This window comes from Anser brachyrhynchus (genome assembly GCF_964034855.1).
Source record: "Anser brachyrhynchus genome assembly, chromosome: 1".
NCBI lineage: Eukaryota > Metazoa > Chordata > Aves > Anseriformes > Anatidae > Anser > Anser brachyrhynchus.
The window spans coordinates 96,723,986-96,745,841 of NC_137694.1; the positions used below are offsets into that span (position 1 = coordinate 96,723,986).

General features: G+C 38.8%; 1 protein-coding gene across 7 annotated transcripts in view; it reads right to left on the reverse strand.

Annotated features, from left to right (window-relative positions):
* NME7 (NME/NM23 family member 7) overlaps window positions 1–21,856 on the reverse strand; it is a 96,878-nt gene that overhangs the window by 59,203 nt on the left and 15,819 nt on the right. For all 7 annotated transcript variants that reach the window (XM_080566317.1, XM_080566320.1, XM_080566314.1 and 4 more), the window contains 5 exons: window positions 18,013–18,120; window positions 14,368–14,534; window positions 8,790–8,900; window positions 5,226–5,276; window positions 2,588–2,795 (listed from right to left, as the gene is read on the reverse strand). In XM_080566317.1, the coding sequence (XP_080422443.1) occupies window positions 2,588–2,795; window positions 5,226–5,276; window positions 8,790–8,900; window positions 14,368–14,534; window positions 18,013–18,120 (645 nt within the window). The remainder of the gene's footprint in view (window positions 1–2,587; window positions 2,796–5,225; window positions 5,277–8,789; window positions 8,901–14,367; window positions 14,535–18,012; window positions 18,121–21,856) is intronic.

Sequence of the window (21,856 nt, forward strand, 5' to 3'; positions counted from 1 at the left end):
TTTCCTCAGCATCTTTCCCAAATCCAATCCCAGATAGACACATCATTGCTTCCCTTTTTTCACACCATTTTTTCTTCCACATGAGCAAAAATGCAATGAGCATCCAGTTTTTCTATATACAAAACTGACCTCCATCCCACCATCCCACCTGCTTACAACTATTTTTTCCAATTGTTTTAAACAACTAAACTTCATCTAAAATTGTTGACTCCCTTCTCATGACTTACTGACCGCCCCCCCCCCTTTTTTTTTTAATCTTAGTGAATGGAAGCTGATGAACTCAATTGCTCTTATTTCTGGGATGAATCAAAAAAAACTCTTTGCCTCCAATTACTTCATTTCTTCCTGTCATTGTTATTCAAGTACCATGAAGCTTGGGTCTTAGACCATATTGGGGTAAGCCTGACATCCAAGCTTTTTTCCTCAGTGATATTTTTTTACTGTTCACTGCCAGCTTCACGCTTTTTTCCATACCATTTATTCACATAGCTTACACAATCTGCCAATAAACATTAGCCAAACGCTCAAGACACAGATTCCATTTAAGACCTATTGGTCAAATTAAGTAAGAGAATTGATGAATTTCTATTTAAGGGAAATAATAATATCCTGGAGATGCTACCACCAAATCCATCTGATTTTTTGTGTGTAACAGTAACAATGCTAAAGGCCATTTCCTGGAATTGTCTCACTTAATTTACTAGCTCAGTTCAGATGGAATAGACTTAACTATCTCTCAGTCTTTACCTCATGGCATTCTGACAAATCCTGTAATCCTGACTTGAACAATTATACAATTATAACTAATGGGTCTTCCAACAAAAGGGAAAGTGTGTTTTGTTTTTCTCCTAGAAAATGATCTACAATTTAAGTTTGAGTATCTGAGGCAAAAGGGTTAGTTTCTTACATCCGTCTTCTGATGACATGCTGCATGATACAAAGACCTTGTCCCACTCTGTTAACCAATGTTTGCTCTAAAAGTAGCAGCCAGGAAAAGGCAGCAAAATATTTAAAACATTTAACACTTTCTTTTGCCTCTTAAAAGCCGGAAGAGTAAAGTAAATATATAATGCTGAAGGACTAGGATAATGAAATGCCAAACAAAACTAAGTGGTGCCTTAAAAAGAAAATATTTTTAATTTATGCCTAATATAAACAAATCCCCAAATTTGGCCTGCAGAAAGAGACACCGCCTTACAGTACAATAGAGGCCTACTTTCACTCACCATTTAGCCCCAAAAGAGAACAATGCAGTCTTCTGCTCTAACTGTTTAGTTCACAATACATTCACTAGAGGTTGGCTGGGACTTCAGTTTTCTTGCAGAAGTTTGTTTAGGCCCCTCTATCTTATATTTCTTCCTTTTCAGGAAAGCCTCTGCAAGCTGCAGCCAGCTAGTTTCCATGGCAGCTGCAATACAACCATGTAATACTGGACCTACCAAATTAAAATAGGCACAGGACTGCTAAATTCAAAATTTGAGTGGACTTATCAGAGATTGGTATCAGTAACACCACAAAGATGCACACACCTGCAAAAGTTCAGCAATATACTAGTTTCCGTCAAAAAATACCGTTGATGAGTAAGGCCTTCAAACTGCATTTTAAAAATAATGAAATGCAAGAACAACACGCTTAAGACAAAACACTTAATTAAATTTCTAATCAAATCTCATGCTAAAAGATGCTTTCTCCTACATTCTCGGTTCAAAAGCTGGCATAGCTGTCGTGGCAGTACACAGGAACAAAGAGAAACATTTCCTTTTGTACATGAAGGCATCTGGCTATTTATTCTGAACTACAAAGACTTTTGTGACTAAAAAAAGTCACTTCACCAGAGATCAATTTCATCCAAACTCTTTCCAAATACATACCATCTCCACCAAACTTGCCATCAGAAAAAGTACTTCAGGTCCAGAATGTGATTTCTTGTCAAAACCAGGGACAAAGAGGCCCTGCAGGCCAGGCTGGTCTAGAGCTAAGGTACCACGGTGCAATACCAAATAACTGTTAGGTAAACTTTGTTCTAGCCATTGCTTATCAGCGTATCTACCCCACATCAATGCACATGAATAGGCACACAAGTTTTGTAGAAACGCTGGTAATACCTATCACCCAGCCCCAGGGCTTTTTCTTAACAATAACAAAAGACACAGACTGCAAACAAAGCAAAAGAGAACCAAACTCGTCGATGCCAGGCCCACTGTATTACCTTTCAAAACACAAAACAATACAAAATGGCCTGTCTTCATAAATACACATTATGAACAATAACAGCAGAGAAAAGTGGGCTGCAGGCGGAAGACTAGTGAGGACTGTGGAGGAGAGCAAGTAAGTGAAACGCAGAAGATGTTAAGAATGACCAGGCATGCTCTCCTGATCAAAGTGCCCAAGACTTCCCTTTGTGACAGACATAAACATGATTTCTCTTTCCAGACAGTTTATTTTTCCGTGCTAAGAAGGAGCCACGAAGAATACCTAAACTAATTCTGAACTCAAATGGGAAAAAAAAAGAGGAATTCCTGACCCAGCTGTGTTACTAAATAATGTTAGTAAGAAAACTAGTTAATAAACCCAGTCAAGAACTTACTTGTGCAGCTGAAGCAACTGAATCTGGGCCATGAGCTGCATTTCTTATGCCATCATGTCCGAAGTTTGCTCTGATGCTGTCTGGTTCATCAGTTCTAGCCACTGCAGAGTTTGCAGGCCCCAGTAATGTTTTCCACTTACAAACTGCATCATCTCCCAAGATTTCCATAGCAACAATGGGACCACTCGTTATAAAATGGAGAAGCTCACTGCAAAACGGAAACAGCGTATGGTGATACAGGCTACAAATTAAAGCCAACAAAAACATACTATCCAGTGGAGATGCTCAGAACTCAACTCAGCAAGGCCTTGAGCAACCTCATCTAACTTTGAAGTTGTCCCTGCTTTGGGAAGGAGGTTGGACTAGGTCATGTGCAAAGTCTCCCTTCTTATTATGGTTGTAGAAAAAGCATCAGATAACACGAACTGACTCGAGCTACTGTGTAATATGTTAGATTTCAAAATAAATTTTAAAAGATCAGTACTGGCAATGGTGAAAAAGCCCCCTGCTTGTGATTTTTCTGACAGAAATGATTCCTAAGCATATCTCTTCTGCACAAGTGACTTTCAGGATCCTTACCACTGCCCTGTGCATGTTCCTCACTGACACAACCTCAGTGATGCTGCTAAGATGGAGTGCTTCACTTGCCTGACCTCTGTGCATGCCAAGTCAACGCTTGCCCAGCCAAAACCCAAAGCAGGAGAGGAGGGAGAATTAAGATTTGGAAAGTTTGGGAGGAAGGGGAGATTTAAACACAAATAAGTTATCACATTCTGGCATAAGCAGAAATTGTCTCATTTTGGTGGGATGAATATGAGAAAGGAGACGAGATTGTCAAGAGCAGCTTGCCTCCTATCCTGACCATCTCACAAGAAAAGCAACCACCCAAAATTGGAAACCCAGATGTTCTATTCAAAAGAGAAAGATAAAAACCTCACAGCTATAATTCTGTAACTTTATAGAACATGCATAACGACAATCTTGTCTTTTCACTGTGTAGTCTGGACAGAACCAACAAAGGAGAAAGTTTATTCAATGCTTTTTGTACTATGTTTTTTAAAAAGGCTTTACACAATTATACTTGTGGACACGAATGCTTCCCTATCCATCTTTTTCCTAATGATCATTTGTGCAGATCAGTGGGCATGACAAAAGACTACTAGCTCTTTGCTAAAGCAAAAATACTAAATCTATAAAGAGTTACATAAACATAAAGTATTTACTTTATGGGGAAGAGCTAAGAGGGAAGAGCTACTGGATACTACTAGAACTCATGTTCTCGAGAGACTGCTTCTTCAGGATACAGTTAAATGGTTTATGCATATATATACCCAAGAAGGAAACTGATTTCCACAACACTCTTTACTATGCAGTCTAATTCTGAATATTAAATACATTTATTTTATAAATTAAATTCTTTAATATGAAAAACATTATTTTCCAAAGTAGAGTTGTTGTTTTTTTTTTTTACACTATTCACCAAACTTGCATTGACTAGTGAACTTGCAAATTAAATCTGAAAGTACTCTTTACAGACAAGCAATAAAATGCTAAATATAAATGGGTTGCAGATTTTACATTTCACCAGCTTGAAGATTTTTGCTCTATTTGGTTTGTAATGATTTATAACTATTTGTTTATAAATTAGAGAAAAGTCCTGTACAGAATATGTAGCTAACAGGACTGCAGGATGGGAGACCAGGTACATCACAGAGGACAAAAGCTCATGGTTCCTTAGATAGCTACCATTAGTGTAGATAGACATCTGTGAAATGACACCACAGGCAAAACTCTTGCTTATTTATCAACATATTCAAACAAACTTAGTCTGTGCAGAAAAGGCAATTCTAAATCTTCCGCTGATCTCCAAAGTGGTCAGGCATAGCCTGGAGTCACGTCTCAGTGAAGGGCTTGGGTTTGGACCCAAAATAAATCAGCTGCTGTTGCAAAAAAGCTGCCAGATCCTTATACCCAGGCACTTCATAACAGCACTGAAATCAGATCTTTCGACAGTGCAAAATCATGTTCCACAAAAAAACACAAGGCAGAGTGGCACCCTCTTCAAGAGGTAGACTACAAAATGCAGAGAGGGAAAAGAAAGGTGGTTGTTGAAAATGTCTGGGACACAAGTGTCAGTCTGGTCAGCTACAGAAAGACTAAGGTTTGTTAGGAAAAGCAGTCCAGCATCACCAAAGTTTGACATTTTGCCCAAGAGTAGCAGTACAGTAAACAACTGCCTCATGTACCACCCTTTCAGTTACCTGTGATTTGGGATACTTGCTACAAATCAGTTCTCATAGGTGTTTCCCCACAATTCTCATTACCTGCAAGCTCTACCCTGATCCTGAAGATGCTCCTTCTTTTGGCTTTGAAGTTTTGCCCTGCTTGGAACATTTTCTTTTCAGAGAGACTAAAGACAGTCTCCTGATATCATCAGGCTGTAAAAGTGAGAGTTAAAACCCTGGATAGCTGGAATAAGGATCTCTCCCTGGAGGAAGATTAACAGTGTGCATACTTTGCAAAGAGCTCCACTCAACTAAAGACAAGCTCTGATGTTTCCATGGTCTTGCAGTGACAAATACAGCAAAGGAATCATGTGCATTCAATATGTATGTCAAACTGAAAATGATATACCTACTTATAAAAAGGTTTTGATTGATGGTCTACGTAGAAATCCACCGCTTCTTTTCTGGAAGAATAAAAAGATATATATACATATATGCATGTATGTACATATAAAAACCTCTGAAAGCCACAAACTAACATTCATCATGTTTCTACAGGTAATGTCTTCCTAAGATGGACAGCTTGTGGGACATTCATGTCCAGTAACAGAAACTACTGGCTTTCATCTTTCAGCTCTGTTTCAGTGTGTAAGCTAGCTAATGAGGTCTGGCTTTAAAACATAAATAAACAATTTATCTGCTTCACTGGAATTTACTTCCTTATTGAGGCTAGTGTTTGATTACACCGGAGCACAACAGAATATTGCATAACCTTGTTTCTACTCAGTATCCACAAAAATTACAAATAACATAGGCAGCACAATGTCCTCCATATTATAAAATGCTTTCTCCTATACTTTCCCACTTGAAAACTCAATTTGGTCTTGCACTTCTCCTTGGGGAAAACACCAGTTACTACACACGGCAGTCTCCCATAGCAAGGGGTTTCCGTAATGAGGAGGGCTCCTCACGTTGTCAGGTAAATAAAGGCCAGCAAGCATAGACAGTATGTTTGTGCTCCAGCTGCTTAGTCTCAGCACCTGAGCACCCAGATAGCACAGCACATGCTGCTGCAGGCTAAATGCCAGAATATTCATCACTCAGACCGGGTGGTGGCCCTCTCCAAGCTCTGCGTTGTCACAGCCTTGCTGCTAGCAGCACTGCACTCACCTAGCAGGACTATGCAAGTTTCAGGGACCGTAGGGCAGACCCACTTTCCATCCACCAGCGGGCATACCATTCTCTGGCTTTGCACCTTACACCTGCTGCAGCTAGCCAGCCCACTCTCCTCCCTGCTTTTTCCCCAGCTGCTTCCCATGTTTAACTCTTGCTACATCCACTGCTTTCTCTGCATGGCAACAGCTAGAAGAATCCACAAGGGTTTTCAAGTCTAGTCCTGTTATTTTGCAACAGCAACTTCAAAATTTCGGAAGCACAGGATTGGTCTTGGCTTGCTCCAAGTGTGTACTATCCTGGCATGTACCATGTTCTGAAGTTGAAATTTGTGGAGAAGGACAAGCTCTGCAGGCGGACTGGCAGCTGAAAGCAAGCAATATTGACCACCCTTCGTCTGGGTACAAATCTCATAATCAAAGCAGAGATGCAGAGAGACTGAAAGATTCCCATCTTGAAAATCGTTTTTACCTACAGAAACAGTCTTCTGAAATTTTCTGGTCTTCATGATTTTGCTCACTTTGAGCAGCCCCCTTTACTGAAAGAAATGACCTGCATGTATTCCAAATAACAGACTCAAAGTCTGAACAAAGTCACGATACTGTCACCTGCAGTGCAACTTTTCACATCTTTCTCCATTTGCAGTCCAGACTTAAGCCTGATATTACCAGAGGAAAGAAAAAACCTAAAGAAGAATCTAAAAATAATTCAATTTTCTTAACAGTCATGAAGATTTGAACAGCCTCAACTTTTTTTTTTTTCTTTTTACTTTTTTTTTAAACTAAATGACTGCCTGCACATTGGAAGTGAATAGTTTCACTTCCATGTTAGTATGGGCCATACAAAATTCAAAAGATCTTCATTGACTACACAGATAACATGCTTTCCTTCCATTTCATAACTCAGGTAGTGACATTGTTCAAAAATGATGCTAGTCACAGGAATTCATGCAATCTCAAGCTTCAAACATATACTCTGAAAATTAGTCTACAGTTTTTGCTTCCAATTCACTATTTCATCAGAATATCCTCTTCTGAAACTAATTCAACAAATAAGTTTGGAAAGCAAATGGGAAAAAGTATACAGTACTCAGTATTATAATTTCTGAATATGAAGAAATATTTGAGGTATGTTTTTCTGAAATAAACTGAGCTCTACTACTTAGTTAAGTATTCCTATTGCAAGAAATACAAAATTGCAATTGTGCTGTATAACATAGCTCCTTTTTCATTTCATCTCACTCATTATTTCTCTGCTTATAAAGAAAACAGTGTTCATGTGGGAATAATAGACTCAGCAGAGTCAACTGAGACATGATTAACTTAGGTGACTAGAGAGCTGACCTATCAAAGCAGGTGCCTGCCCTCACTTTTATATCTTGGCTACAATTTTTACAGAAGGCATGAATCAAGTTAACAGGGATTGCCAGATAAATGTCAGTAATAATTTCTTTACAGAGAGCAATAGATGATGACGGTTTGAACAAGCATGACAGATCTTCTCAGGGGGAGAAGACTTTGGCAAAGCCATAGTTTTAAAATGGCATATTCACAAGAAACTGAGTATACGGTATGCACAGAAACCACAAACTCTCATATAGTATTTAAATATATCCAGTATTTCAGCTCAATCTTGTGCTTATTAATCATTATTTTCAATTTTATAAGACAAGCAGGGATTTTTAAAATAGGAATAGGCAATAAAAGTTTAAATCTCCAAGTTTCCATTTCCTTCAAGTCACACGACTTGGCTCAACAGTTCAAGTTCTCAGAAACTGAAATAAAGAACCACCCAACACTTCAGGATCAAATATCTCAGACTGCAGGAGAGCAAGCCAAAAAATGCTAGCTTGAAAGACATTGTGAATTGTGAATCGGTGTTACAAACCCGAACTCATGAACGGGAGTTGTTTGAGGGAGGATCTGGGACCAGTATCAAACACTGCAGCAGATGAACACAGAGTCAGGAGGAGGGAGTCACATAGTTGTTTTATCAGTATTTCAAAAAGCCAAAAAGGTTTTGAGCTGGGGCAAAATTGTTCCTGACCTCACATAGAAACCACAAGAATCCATTAAAATGATATTATTTAATACAGATAGCTTTTCTTTTGAGAAAGATGTTATATATGAACAGGTTTGGCAAAGCAGCAACTGAGAAACTGTACAGTAACCTTGAGGAATTCTACTAGGGTAAATTAACCATTTGTGTTCTTTCCTCTGCAAAATGCTTTCTCATATTCCTGTGGCTGAATGAGGCAGGTGGAGAGAAGCAAAGGGTGGGGGGGACTAGAAAGATGCATGAGTAAACTCTGTTCAACCCTGCATTGAGATCAAAAGATCACTTGCTTTGCCTGGGACTTTTAGTCATTAAAAAGCAAACAAGGTTGTGGGAGCAGAAATTAAGATGATGGATTAACTAAGAGTGAAGAAACCAACTCCTTTTAAGACAATTGCATTATAATCAGCAGTATGGTTTGTATCAGGAAGCCATGAGGTGAGCACATACAGACATGTGGGTAATAAACACTACTGAATTGCTAAAGTAATGCTAGTCACCTTGGATTCATCCAGAGACATTCTATATTTAATCACCCATACTCATTTGCACAGAACTTTGTAATACTTAGCTTAATTCTCTACATGCTTTCAGAAACCTACACATGATTATGAAACAGATGAGTCTTCCCTTTATTACTCACTGGAATGGATTTAATGTGTGGAACAACATGGGATAGCTGCAGAGAATGGCCTTAACTGCACAAATAATATTTAGATATAATAGAGCTGACCTTAAAAATTCCTTACCTTGAAAGCATCATCATTTTGGCCTTAGTTATTGTAAATCCCGCATTAATAATGATATCTACTAACTCTCCAATCTTGGGTGTTGCATCAGGTTTAATCAAAGCCAGTGTTCTGGAAAAAAAAAAAAAAAAGAAAGAAGAAAGACTGCCAACACTTCTTTCCTTAAAGCTTTTAGTGTGCATGTCGAGTTTATATTCAGACAGAAAAACATCACATCAAAGAGAGAAATTCTGCCACAGTTAAGCATCCCAGCCCCAGTGTCTCATCAATTTCCACGCTGTTCTTGAATGCCTATGCAGGACATTATTCTGATAAGAATGAGCTTTGCACATTACAATTTCCGCGGCTTCCTAAGCCAAGTCAGCCCACAGTGTTCCACCAGTGATCACTATTTGCTGGCTTCTCCCCTCACTCTGAGAGCAAATATTCTGGCCACTTCTTGAAGTGGTGTGTACCTCTACTCCACAGTAACAGCTACCTTTCCTACCCCGAACTCGGAGCAACTGTTTCACAATCAACACTTGAAGTTTGCTACTTCTCTTTCAGACTTGAGGAATTCCTTGCATGCTGAAAACTTGTCTGTTTTTTGACATTCTTCCCACAGAATCCACATAATTTAACACCTAAATTGCTTTTTAAGTGCAATTTGTCTGAGAGATTTTATTCAGGGATTTCAGTTGCAAGGATCCAAGGAAACAACTAAAGTTGGTAACTTCACAGTCTCACAATTGGGTCTTTAACAACAGATAGAAAAGAACTGTTTCCTGGTGCACAAAAGGTATGAGGAATATTCAGTCAGAAGGAAGTATGATATATTTATCAAATTTCTGAAGCACATCTCTCTCCTGCTGTAAGGGTAGATAGTTTCTCTGTGCTCCCCACTCCCTGCTCTGAGTTAGAACACAACTCATCTGTTTCCTTCTCTCTCCTTAACCTTGCTCAGCTCCCTATGTAAATCATTACATACACAAAAAGCTGTTAAGCTTCTCTCTCTAAAAATATTACTTAAACATGTGCCTCTTCCATAAAACTCAAAGTGAAATGATTGTTTTATTATTACTTTTTAAACATTTGGAGGTCCCAGTGAGAAGAGGATCAAATTGTGCTTAGTACAGTAGAACAGTACGTACACTTCAAGATATTATACAGTTGGAATGTCAAATGGCTGACACTGTTAACAGACACAATAAAAGGTTAGGAAAGGAGGTATTACATCTCTTTTACTGACTGACAGCTATATTCTAAGGGAGACCAATCCTAAAATCTCTACGCTCTCCCCCACATCTTTGTTTCCAAGTACATCCTGTCTTCTCAATAATTATCTTTTTATACTGTACATCCCCAAGGCTAGGACTGTTTTATTAGCGTGCTTTGCATTGGACCAAGTACACCATAAGCACTAAACATATTATTAATCAAAAATAACACGCACAAAAAGAAGGTCTGTAAAATGGCATTTTCTATTTGCATTCATCTTGTGGTGAGTCAGCTTCAAATGTGCTCAGCTTACAAATCAACAGATGATTTATTCAGCCCCGTATCTCTGAGACTCCACGTCTCCAACAATCCTGAAGAGCTCTTTCCATCTTTTACACTGTTTCCAATAACGAAGGCTACCCAAGATAGATTTTTTATTGCAGTACTTCCATAAATGAAAGGTAAATAACTGTAAATTTCTCATTTTATTTACCAGCATAGCACAGAAACCTTAAGGTTTGCAGCAACATATTCTAGTGAGAGCAAATATGCTGAGGCTACAGGAGACGGATGAACTTTCACTACATTTACTTTGAACCTCAAGTGACACGAGATTGTCAGATGCTTTGGGAATAGACAGACTATCTATTCTACAGCAAATGTAAAGGAAGGGAGATGTCAGGGCAAGAAATGGAAAGAGGGAAATTTGAATGCATGTAACGTTTCATCTGAAAGCAAGGGGGAGGCATAGATGACCTCCACGGCTCAGAAACCAACACAGATTTCCTCAAGCATCGGAAAACTAATTTACACAGATCAGCATAAGGCCCAGATCTGTTGGGAAAAATAACCCAAAAGGCTTGTGGACTAAGGGTGCAGGCAGTTACCAGAAATTGCATTAGAGTAGTCAGCTGACCCTATGTTTCAGTCCATCACAGCGTCAACCAAAACTGGTTTAGCCTTGTCTTCAGACCAGGAAAGGCTGACCTCTGGCCACTGCACAGGAAAGTGTACCAGCATAATTCATATGGCCCACAGACCGCTCAACACCTTTCCCAAGGATATCACAGCTCCACTTCATTTTGCGACACTATTTATCATATGACAGGATGTGCCATGTGAACCAAGGCACATGAGGGGGAGCAGTTGCGTGCTAGACTGATGTGTGCACACAGTCACACAAGGCATGACATGCACCCTGCCATAAGAGGCTCTCAACTTTCTCGTTTACCATGAACACCAAGGATCAAATCACTGGAATAAGATCTCCAGTGCACTTTGCATTTCCTTGAGGAACTTTTTTTAAATCTATGTTATTACACAGGCTGTTCAGCACAGACTGCTAATACTAGAAATAAACTGACCCTTACTTTTCTAATTTCAAGCTTTCCAGTAAAATTGTAATTCCTTGCAATATGTAATGAAGCATTACATTATCAAGTAATTTCCCTAGAAGACTAATAAATACTGCACTGAGCAACTCTTATATTATCTTTTCTCTAGCATTGGTGTATAAGCTGTAACATTTCAGTATGAGCTTTTCAGAGACACACGGGGTAAGAAAAAGCATAATTCAAGATGCTGAAGACTGTTTCTGAAATTGAATTTTGATTCATGTGCCCTATTTTTAGTTTTAATTAGCAATATGTTTTTGTGGTTTGACGTGATGCAGTCTGCAAAGTACTTTATGAAACAGTTTTATGCCTAGGAACAAAGGAGAAAGAATTAAGCATGTTTACTTACATTTTCAGAAGGACTTTATGACAGTACTCCAGGGAGTACTGAAAAAACAGAAGATGGGAACTGATCAAAGGAATGGTGCACAACCCATGATGTGGCTATGCTTGTGAGATCTACTTATTCCTCATCATAGGACTGTTACACGTACAGTAGCTTATGTCTTGTAGGGGATGAACCACTAATTATGTCAATAACTGGAAGCATATTAATAGCATATCCGATCATAAAAGAATTTGAGTATTTTGGTTGAGACACAAGCTTTCTCATACAATTTTCAAAAACGCAGGTATTAACTGACTCTGAGTATAGTCTGCTTAAAAAGGACACACTAGTCAGACTACATTGAATTGTCATTGAACTGTCATTGAATTGTCATTAGCATAAATCAAGAAAGGGCCTGTGTAATAACTGGTCTCTTAATACATCTGTTTTGTGCCTCACGTACCTAGAGTCACATTTGCTTGCTTTTCTGACAAAAAAGAAGGCCCCTAATTCAACAATCATCTTTTTTTTTTTTTTAAATGTATATTTCTCAGTCTTCCTTATAGGCCTTTTCTGACCCTGCCTCCATGCATATTCAGTGACCAAAGACTGTACCTCCAAAGTCGAAATAAAGTACAGGTAGTCTTGTACAGCACAGAGGCAAGAAAAGACAGGGGAATGTTTCTCCTCATACGACATCCACAAAATTATTAGTAGAATTCCAACTACAAATTATCTTTAGGAATTATTATGTACTGCATTAACCTTACTGTATCTATTTAACTAATAGCTCTAATAGCTGCTGTAAAGGCTGCTAGGGCCAGGCCAAAAAGACAAACACCCCATATGCAACCATTTTGCCCAAGGGCTCCTTCACTATGACCCTGTTTACCCAGTGAAAGCTAGCTTCTGTGAAGAAAGCAGATTTTGAGGATCCCTTGCCTGTTTAAAACGCCTTTCACTGTGTTCCCCTAGGCCATTCTGAATATGTAACACCACTTGCATATCTATGTTATCTTTCAGTCGACATTCCTAAAATGTTTTCCAAACAGCTGACATGTCATAAATTCCCTCCTTCCTTTCGTAGAGCAGTATAAAACCTCACCCACTCTCCCAGGACCACCTCACTGACACAACTCTGGTGTTGCTGACTATGCAGCATTGCTGTATACACATACAGCTTCCCTGATGAGAAGAACATGCCATTTTATCACAAGCTACCTTTTCTTGGTATAACTGCATCAGCACCACGGCTTATGCTAGTTTAGGCAGAGCAGAAAGTACGCAGCTATAAAAAGTTACATTGATATAAAAACCATAAACAACACAGATGCAATCTACCCAAGGCTCCAATGAGGCACACTGTGAGCAGTAACACATACAGAAGCCCTCCTTTGCTATTCTCTACCTGCTTTGCTACCCTTCCACGACTCCCAACTCCAGGTTGAAGAAAAAGTACCTGAAAAACTCCCTCTGGAAACTTATTATGGCAGTCATTCCCAAGGCAATGTTGTTGTGAGGTTAAGACTAAGAAGAGTGTTAAAACTTGCAGCTCTTCCTGCGTGCCCAGTTATTTACACCTCTTCAAAAAGAGCTCAAAATAAGCCCACATAGTTGGAGGAAACAAGCAACTAGCTGAATAGGGCTCCCTGGAACATCATACCTAAGAAAATATCCTGTACTCTTTTCAAAAAAAGCTGGAGCAAAATATATAAATTATAAAAAAATTCTAATTTGCAAATTCAGAAATTACCTGCAGTGCAATCAAATCAGATTTAAATTCCTTGTAAAGTAATCTTGTTGTTATTTTATTAAGTCTCTCATGATATTTTTATTCTTGGATGGGCTTTTAATGTCCTTCCCAAAGCAAGTCTTTCAAACGAAAAGAGACAATGAGTCTTACCTTTACCCATTATAAATGAAATTTGTCTTAACAAACAAGCCTGAAGATTTTATTGACATTCCCACTCTACTCTTCCCATCCTCATGATGCATTTCAGGAAATGCTGAAAACATTCTCAGGAAAAAAAAAAGAACAAAAAAACAACACAACAACAAACAAAACACATCCATGGTGGGAAAAGCAATGGAGAATGGGAATGGGACTCTCTCACTCCTGTTCTTACTGTTTTCAGTTATTACTGAAAAATGTTATACATTAACACAGAGCAGATCTGTTTGGTAAGGTGCTAGGTTTGTGCACAGACTCCAGAGACGGGTGATAGTTTTGCAAGATTCAGGACTTCCAAGCGCAGCACGCATCATGGTTACCACACCAATACTGCCCCAAGAGAATCCGCAAATCACAATACTGTTGCTGCCTGCCCTGAGGGGAGTAACAAAGCTGAACTGGAGCCCGTGTTTTCCTCCTCAGCCTCTTCTCTTTTGAGAGACCTGGAGAAGGCAGCACTTGACACCATGGATAAGCTGGCCTTGAAGATTTATCACGTGGGAGGGACAATCATGGGTTTGCCTACAAGCAGGGAACACTTTGCTTCCCTCCAGCCATCAGTATGCCAGATCACTTCAAACTGCATGCAAACCTGCGAGTAATTCATCTTCTCGCCACAATAAAGAAATCTTATATCATTTCCAGCACAGAACAACTACTCTGAATCCCCAGCTACAAAGGAAGATTTCAAAACCCATGTTTTCGTACCTCTCTTTGCGGCTCCCCAGCTTGCGTGCTGTATATTGATCTCCATAATCCACCAAGGAAAGATGACGAGAAAAAACTGTAATTTTATTGCCCACAAATAAATCCTCGAGGTGTAAGCTCTCATACTTGGTGCGCTTCAGAAAGGTGCGATGGTTCTTCACATCATACTGCAGAGAAAAGAAGATTAAGATTTATCATAGCAAGAGATCTAAGCTGTAGGCAAACTCAACATAATTTTTACTCTACTTTCAGAAATTTCCATGGTACGGTGAGATTGAATCTGATCACTAAATTGATTTAATTCCTAACCATGTGAACTTGCATGCGTACTGTGAATGCCTAGAAGATTAAAACCTGATTAAAAATTTGTTCCGTTTAAACAGTCTCAGGGTGACAGCTGTCTTTGCATTTTTTATTTTACCATTTGCTTGTGCTAATTCAAACTGTGATAAATGGTTCACGTGCCTATGGATATCTCTGCCCAGTCTCACTGAGAATTTCCCCCTAGCAGATCTGTGCCGTTTCACAGGCCAATGGCTCACACCAGTAATGACCATGATGCACACTGTCTGTGGCAAGTCTCCTCTTCAGGGCATTGTTCCAGTGATACTACGCTTTATTTGACTGCATAAGACTCTGAATTAGGGATGGATGGATGGCTGCAGCACTAGGTTGAGAAGTTCTCACTGCCTAGAGCTGCAAGCTCAAATGCCTGTCAAGACAATTCAGCTTTGTATCATCTTTCTCAGCAAGTAGCAAGACGGTAATGTGCAGTTTTCTGGGTGGGCTGGCAAAGCACAAAAGAGAACCTGATGAACACACTCTTCTCTGCTCCAAGTAAATATTACAGATCCCTTCAGTTTCTTGGAGAAATGGAATCCTATGAAAAGAAAATTTTTGTCCTCTTCAGGCTAAACTTCTCCTTTTCTGTTTTCATTTATGTGTACTGTCCTCCATTGCAATGGTATACAAACTAGAACAGCATTACGAGAAAACTCCATTCCTGCAAGCCTTGGAGAAAAAAATAAATCAGTAAAATTACATACTCCATGTTCTGAAATGTTTGAATTAATCTCCTGTTTTAGGCTTGAGCTTGATGAATTGTGAGCTTTTCCAGAACAGCTAAAACTTTGGAGATCAGAGAATATAAATTACCTGGATGCTTCCTTCTGCTGAGGCAGAATTACAAGGAAGAATCCTCCCCTGCTGAAATATCTTCAGCCCTCTCCAATCCTACTACGTGTCCTTCAGTTACAAGCATAGGGGTAAATGAAACAATAACATACTGAAAAAAAAATCACTTGAATTCAGCTACTTGTTTTTTCCTGTACTTGGCCAGGGATCCTATTAACTGAATTGAATATTAAAATTCTTCAGCATCTTGACTAAAAATCTGAACATTTCCTTGGCTATTTCACTAACAGTTGCTAGAAAGCCAATCTCCCCAGCTTTTTCTCCCTTCTCAAGCAGAAGATGAAGAGGGGAAAAGAAACAAGAGAGATATCTATCTGTGTTAAAGAATTCTTTAGAATGGAATTTTGGATCTGTTTAAAATACCTTTTTATAATGCAAATGATAAACTGCAACAGAACAGATGTAAGACAAATTTGATTGCTTTTTCCCCCTTCTCTCATGTACATGTGCAGGTTAATTATCCAAAATAAAGTAGTTCTCTGCTAAGCACATGTTCTTTTTAAAGACTTCTCTCTTTTTAGAAAATACTCTGTAGAAAGAAAAGTTGTTCAGGCTGTAGGAATTTCCTGTGAGAGTTATTAGCTACAGAAAACTTGGACAGTTGGGCACATCTCTGTCGAGGCATCCAGTCTGATCACAACAGTTGCTTGCTGTTCTTGGACAAAAACCTGCGCTGTTTTCTAATGGCTGCAAGGCAAGCTGGAAACTTGTCACATTATTCCCTCTGCAATTTTCCTTCCCAGGAATAACCAAGATATGAAGGACTAAAAAAGAAAAGCTGACGATTTCACATAACATAAGCCTTCAACTGCTCCATTCCACCCTCAGCTGGGGTGTGTGATAAAGGAGAGCTATCACTGCAACAGTAGGAAAGGTGATCTCTCTATCAATCTCTCCCTTAAGCAGGGAGAAGCAGGCTCACATCCATTACCTCCCTTCTCCTAAAGCATGTTAGAGGTAAGGGTGGGCAGCCATCATCTCTTGGGAAGACACCAAAAGATGCAGAAGAATTTGGCAGTAATGAAGAAAGAATCACCGATTTTCAGAGAAACTGAAAAAAAAAAAGATCCAGAAGGCAATCCTAAATTTATTCACTGTCCACAAACTCACCCCAAAACTGATTTTAAGAAATCCTTTCTATAGAGGTGTTACAAGCATTTTTGCTTTTTTAATGGTTGTCTTGATCATACACAGTCCGTGTAGACTCATGACTGTGAACACACAGCACTATCTTAAAATGGGAGCACAGCAGCAAAATGCTAGTCTACCAAGTCATAAATGTTTGATGCAGAAAGTGTTAAGACAGCTCAAGAACACCTTGAAAGCTCTTGGTTTTGAGACATCTAGGTGAAATGAACAACAATTTTGTCAGCCTACACATGGTTGTGTAGGAAGATTATTACGGCTCCTGACTGATTAGCTAAACTGTCTCTGGAAAAAAAAAATCCTCACATTTTGACAGCTGTGCACACAGACATCATACAAATAACTAACTTAAAAGGGACAACATCATGGTAGAGTTTGTTTAAAGAGACTATCAGTAAAAAGTGCAAAGTGCATCCCCTCACACTGATGGGTACCATGGTTTCAGTAAGCAATTGTTTGGGTAAGAAAAGGCACATTTTGCTAGTTTTCTTATTTCTGATCTCTGCATTTGATACTTACAGCAGGAAAACTAAAATTTCATAATAAAATTAAGAAGTGTGAATATCCAAACCTAGTCTACTCCCAGACCTTCAGTTCTCCATTAAAAATTAGAAAAGACTAGTCAAAACCATTCACCCATTCCTAAAGGGGAGCACAAAGAATTGGCTGTTTCACTAGGATTATCTGTACTATCCATACTTCATTTCTATATATGTGCCTGCTTCTGCAACATGCTTGTTTTAACCTATTAATAAACAGAGGGGAGTAGTTGTATGAACCATAAGTCAAAAAGCACCACTGATGGAAAAATTTGGATCCCACTGTCTGAAACATCCTTCCTTGCTTTAAAACCAAATTAAGAGTAGTTTACCATTTCCTCTACTTTGATAATTTTTTTTTTTTTTACACTTTACTCTTAAGAGACTTCTGGAATTTCAGTTGAAGCTTATTTCCCTGCTTGGAATTAGCTTCAATTTGTGTTTCTCATGCAGTAGGTTAGCACTGATCAGTTCCAATACTAAAACCCAAGTAGAGATTGAATGAAAACAGATTTGTGAAAATGAATCTCTCCATGCCAAAATAAGATTTAAGATAAAAATCATTAACATGGAAGCTTTTCCACATGCTCCACTGTGACCTAGTATTTTTGCTTTTTGTTTAGTTTTAGAAACAAAGCAAGGTACATCTTAAATTACATTTTCATTACCTGGAAAATTAATTGGCACAGGTAGTGGCCTTCCATTTTTCAAACTGTTTAACTGGATGTTGTACTTATAATAACAGGATTTTTTCTTTTATTCTTACCATTTCAACTGATCCATCCTTTGGATAATAGAGAAGCTCATAACGCCGAAAGAGTGAAGCATTTGGGTCATACCATTCAGCAGTGAAAGCATATCTATCATCTTGACTCTGAAACAAAAAAGGAAGGGCTATCAGAGCAACCATACATGTTTTTAAATATACAAATAGTAATAACAGTAATAGTAGTAGTAATAATAATAATAAATAATAAACTTCCTTGCTATCAGAAAAGTCAAAAAAATCATTAGTAAATGCACAGCCTGCACATCTTCATCTGCTTAACACAGCTGGTGACATCTTTTCACTTGTCAGCTCTCATCTTTTAAGTATGATAAAAACAATATGGCACTTTTCCAGGCAATCTCAAATCTTATTCTGATTTCATCACCCATTAAATCTGAATTATTGTAGCAGTTCTTGTTAGACTTCTTAATTTTGCAAAATTGAGCCAGGTATCTGACTTACTTTGGTATGTTAAAAAAGGGTGTTTGCTCACAATGAAAATACTGAATTTTAACGTTTCCCACACGAGTTACAGCAAAACACTTTCTTCTTCCTGACCAGTGATATCTGAACTTCTGTTAATGCTGAGATAAACATATTTGAGCAAAGGACATTAGTTCAATTCACTACTTAACTGCCTGAAATTTACATAAAGCACGAGCAACCTGATCTCATTTACACCTCATTTTCTGCCATTACGGAGTGTGACTTGAAAGGTAGACTGCAATAATTATGAAACTGTAGATACATGCTTAGTTTGTCTCCACTCATCCTTCAGGGAAGCAAGCACAAAGGCGATGCAGTGCATGTGGACGTGCAGCTCCAGCACCTCTTAGTGGTGTGTGTTTGGTAGCTGTTGGTCCTACAATACCAGTTATTTGATAGCTGCTAGATGGAGCTCTACGTTTTTATTTTCCATAGCCTTGCTAAATCTGATTGCTACTCCTGAGGGCAAGCGTGGTCTCATCACAGGCTTCCACTCTTTAGAAGTACCTGTACTCTCTTATTTTAAACATTTAGGTACAACTGGGAGTTGAAGTTGCAGCCAAGTAGGCTTTTTTTGTCCTTCAGATATTAGAAAACAGCAGTATTTCAGTTGTTTCAAAGACAGCCCACTAAGCAACCAGACAGAAGGAGTTCCCACGGGCTTCAATGACTGCTCCGGAACATCAGAAGGTAAAGAATCGTAATCACTTTTGTGGTGAGTGGAAGCCTACAGACATTAAGCCAAACAAATCCGTGATCTTCCTTTTGTTGTCAGTGCAGCTTTTCTTTCAACATCTTCAGCTTAAAACTGACATAAGAGCTTTTGCAGGTTAAAGACTTAACAGAAGCACCGATGGGTAAGAATGAGATAAAAAAGAACAATTTCAGAATTTCACAGTGCGACGAATACATATGCCTGGTCAGTTAAAGGCGTTGAGGCAAGTTCCCCACCCTACTGTCAGCCCTTTAGGTGCCCTCCACTGCAAAATAAAGACATGATTGTAACACAGGGAGACTTGCACAGTGGGAGCAGCACAGTCTTATCTCTACACTACACACTACAGCCTTTGACATTATTTAAACATATGGTTTAGGTGCAGCATCCTGCACAAAAACTCCCTGAGGACTTAGCCTAGTTTCAGGCCCTTATATACGCTAGTCATGCTCATGTCTTCACTGCTACCACTGTCGTTCTAGACATACGTAAGCCAGAACAAACACCTTCCTACGTGAAAACTCACACCTTAGTTTTTCCATATAGGCATGTCACTGGCAATGAACAACAAGGAGGGCTGACAGATTATAATAAATGACAAATTTCGCCCTTGATCTTAAATACACTCCTACTGCTGGAAGACGAGACAAAGCATTTGACTGATGTATTTGACCACCATCTGATCAAGGATGCATGTTACACAGAACCACTTTGAAGCAGCTGTCTACCACAGAGGTTGTCTGAAAAGAAATGCTGTCCTTGTTCCTCAAGTACTACCTCCAGATGAGGATTAGTGACATATGAAATAAATGAAGATGCACTCCTCATAACACCAAGACAGATACAATTGTATTTACATTACCAATTTTATATTATAGCATCACTTTCAAACATGTTTGCTAGGTAGCAGTTGACAGAGAAGCTACTAATTTTCATTTATGTAAAACTTCGGGAACATCCAAATATTTACTTGTCTCAGGCAAGTAACACATTTACATGAACAAGCAAAGAAAATGCCTTTAGATTTTTCATTTAGTCACCAGTATCTTCGCATTTACAGTGAAGAACTGCATTGTGTCTTGTCTGTTGAGGAATTGGCCTGCTTTTTTTTTTTTTTCTTTTAACATATCCTTGGTTTTAAGATGCATTCAAAATTCATTTTCTGAGATCTTACTCCATGTCTGAGCTATTCACATTTGCTATTTAGCACGCTCTGCTGGCCACTGCTTTTTATTTAGCTGAATGGCCGAAATGACCACTCTGTATTATCTTCTTTCAGGATGGCAAGCAAACCCAAGGTAATAAAGGCTACTTAGGCTTGGAAAGCACTGCTGAGCTAACCCCCAAATGCCCAGTAATGGAATCAGTTAGCAGGAAAATTGGAACTGGTTATTATTTTATACCTGGAAAACACACAGAGCTAACAGTTTTCTAAAATGATCAAAATTAAATCTGTAAAGCTGGGCCATAACTACAATTTTCTCTGCTTTATAGACATAAAAATATCACAATAAGTCATTTTTAAATGCAGAGAACACTATCAGAAGAAAGCTTACAAGCTTAAGGAAAACATTAGAAAAGTAACTGGAAACAGATTACATTTGTGAACAGATAGATTGTTCCATACCGCAACGTGAAGTAATTCAATATTAAAAGCAACCTGCGGACTCTGCCAAGCAAGTACAATGTAAAACACAAGAGGACTTACTATTGCAGATTCATACAGATAGCCTTAGAACTGACAGAAGGCAATCCAGAATGCAATCACAAAATGGAATAATGCAAACATATTCAGATGAGCCCTTCCCAGGCATCGCTGTAAAACTGACACTCCAACTCATCAAAAACATCAACCGATTTCAAATCATATGTTTTAAAAATTGACTACATATTAAGCTCTTAATAAATCTTTTTAAATGAGAAGTGAGACTTTTGTTTTGTTACTTAATGCAAAGACAAATACCAAACACAAACATCTGTCCACTTCCCATCACATACAGTAAGGACTGCAATAGAATATAAAGCTTTCACAACCCTGAAATTATCTTTTACAAATATTTACTTTCATCTTCCATTAAAGTGCACAATCACCATAACTGCTATGGCAGACAACTTTCCTACACACTCTTCCACGAGCGTGTCCCAGGCTGCCACGTGGAAAGGAGTCTCAAAGAGGGGAAGGTACTATGGGAAACATGCTGTGGCTGCTCCTTGCCTTCTGCTCCTCCTCCTAAGAAAGGCAACTCACAGAGAAAACACATGTCCAGAACGGGGTGATCAGAGACCAGCCGGGATCTGCCAGGTGGCGTCGTGCTCAGTGCACCACCCCGCTCTGGACCAACACCACATCCTTCACAGCCCTCAACCGAAGAGGGGAAATGGCTGACACGGTTAGGGACCAGTGAAATCGTGTCACCGTGAACAGCTCAAATAGTAACAAATCAAGTCAAACTACGAATACCTTATAACTCAAAAAAATCTCCCTTTAAAACATTAGTTTCCATTCCTTTCTGTATCTGCACCCTCATCACAATTACACACAGCCTCTTCGATCACGACCACACTATTAACCAAGCAATACCTACTGAGACAGAAATATTTTTCCTTATGCTTTCACATCAGTGGAAAAATTACCAGCAT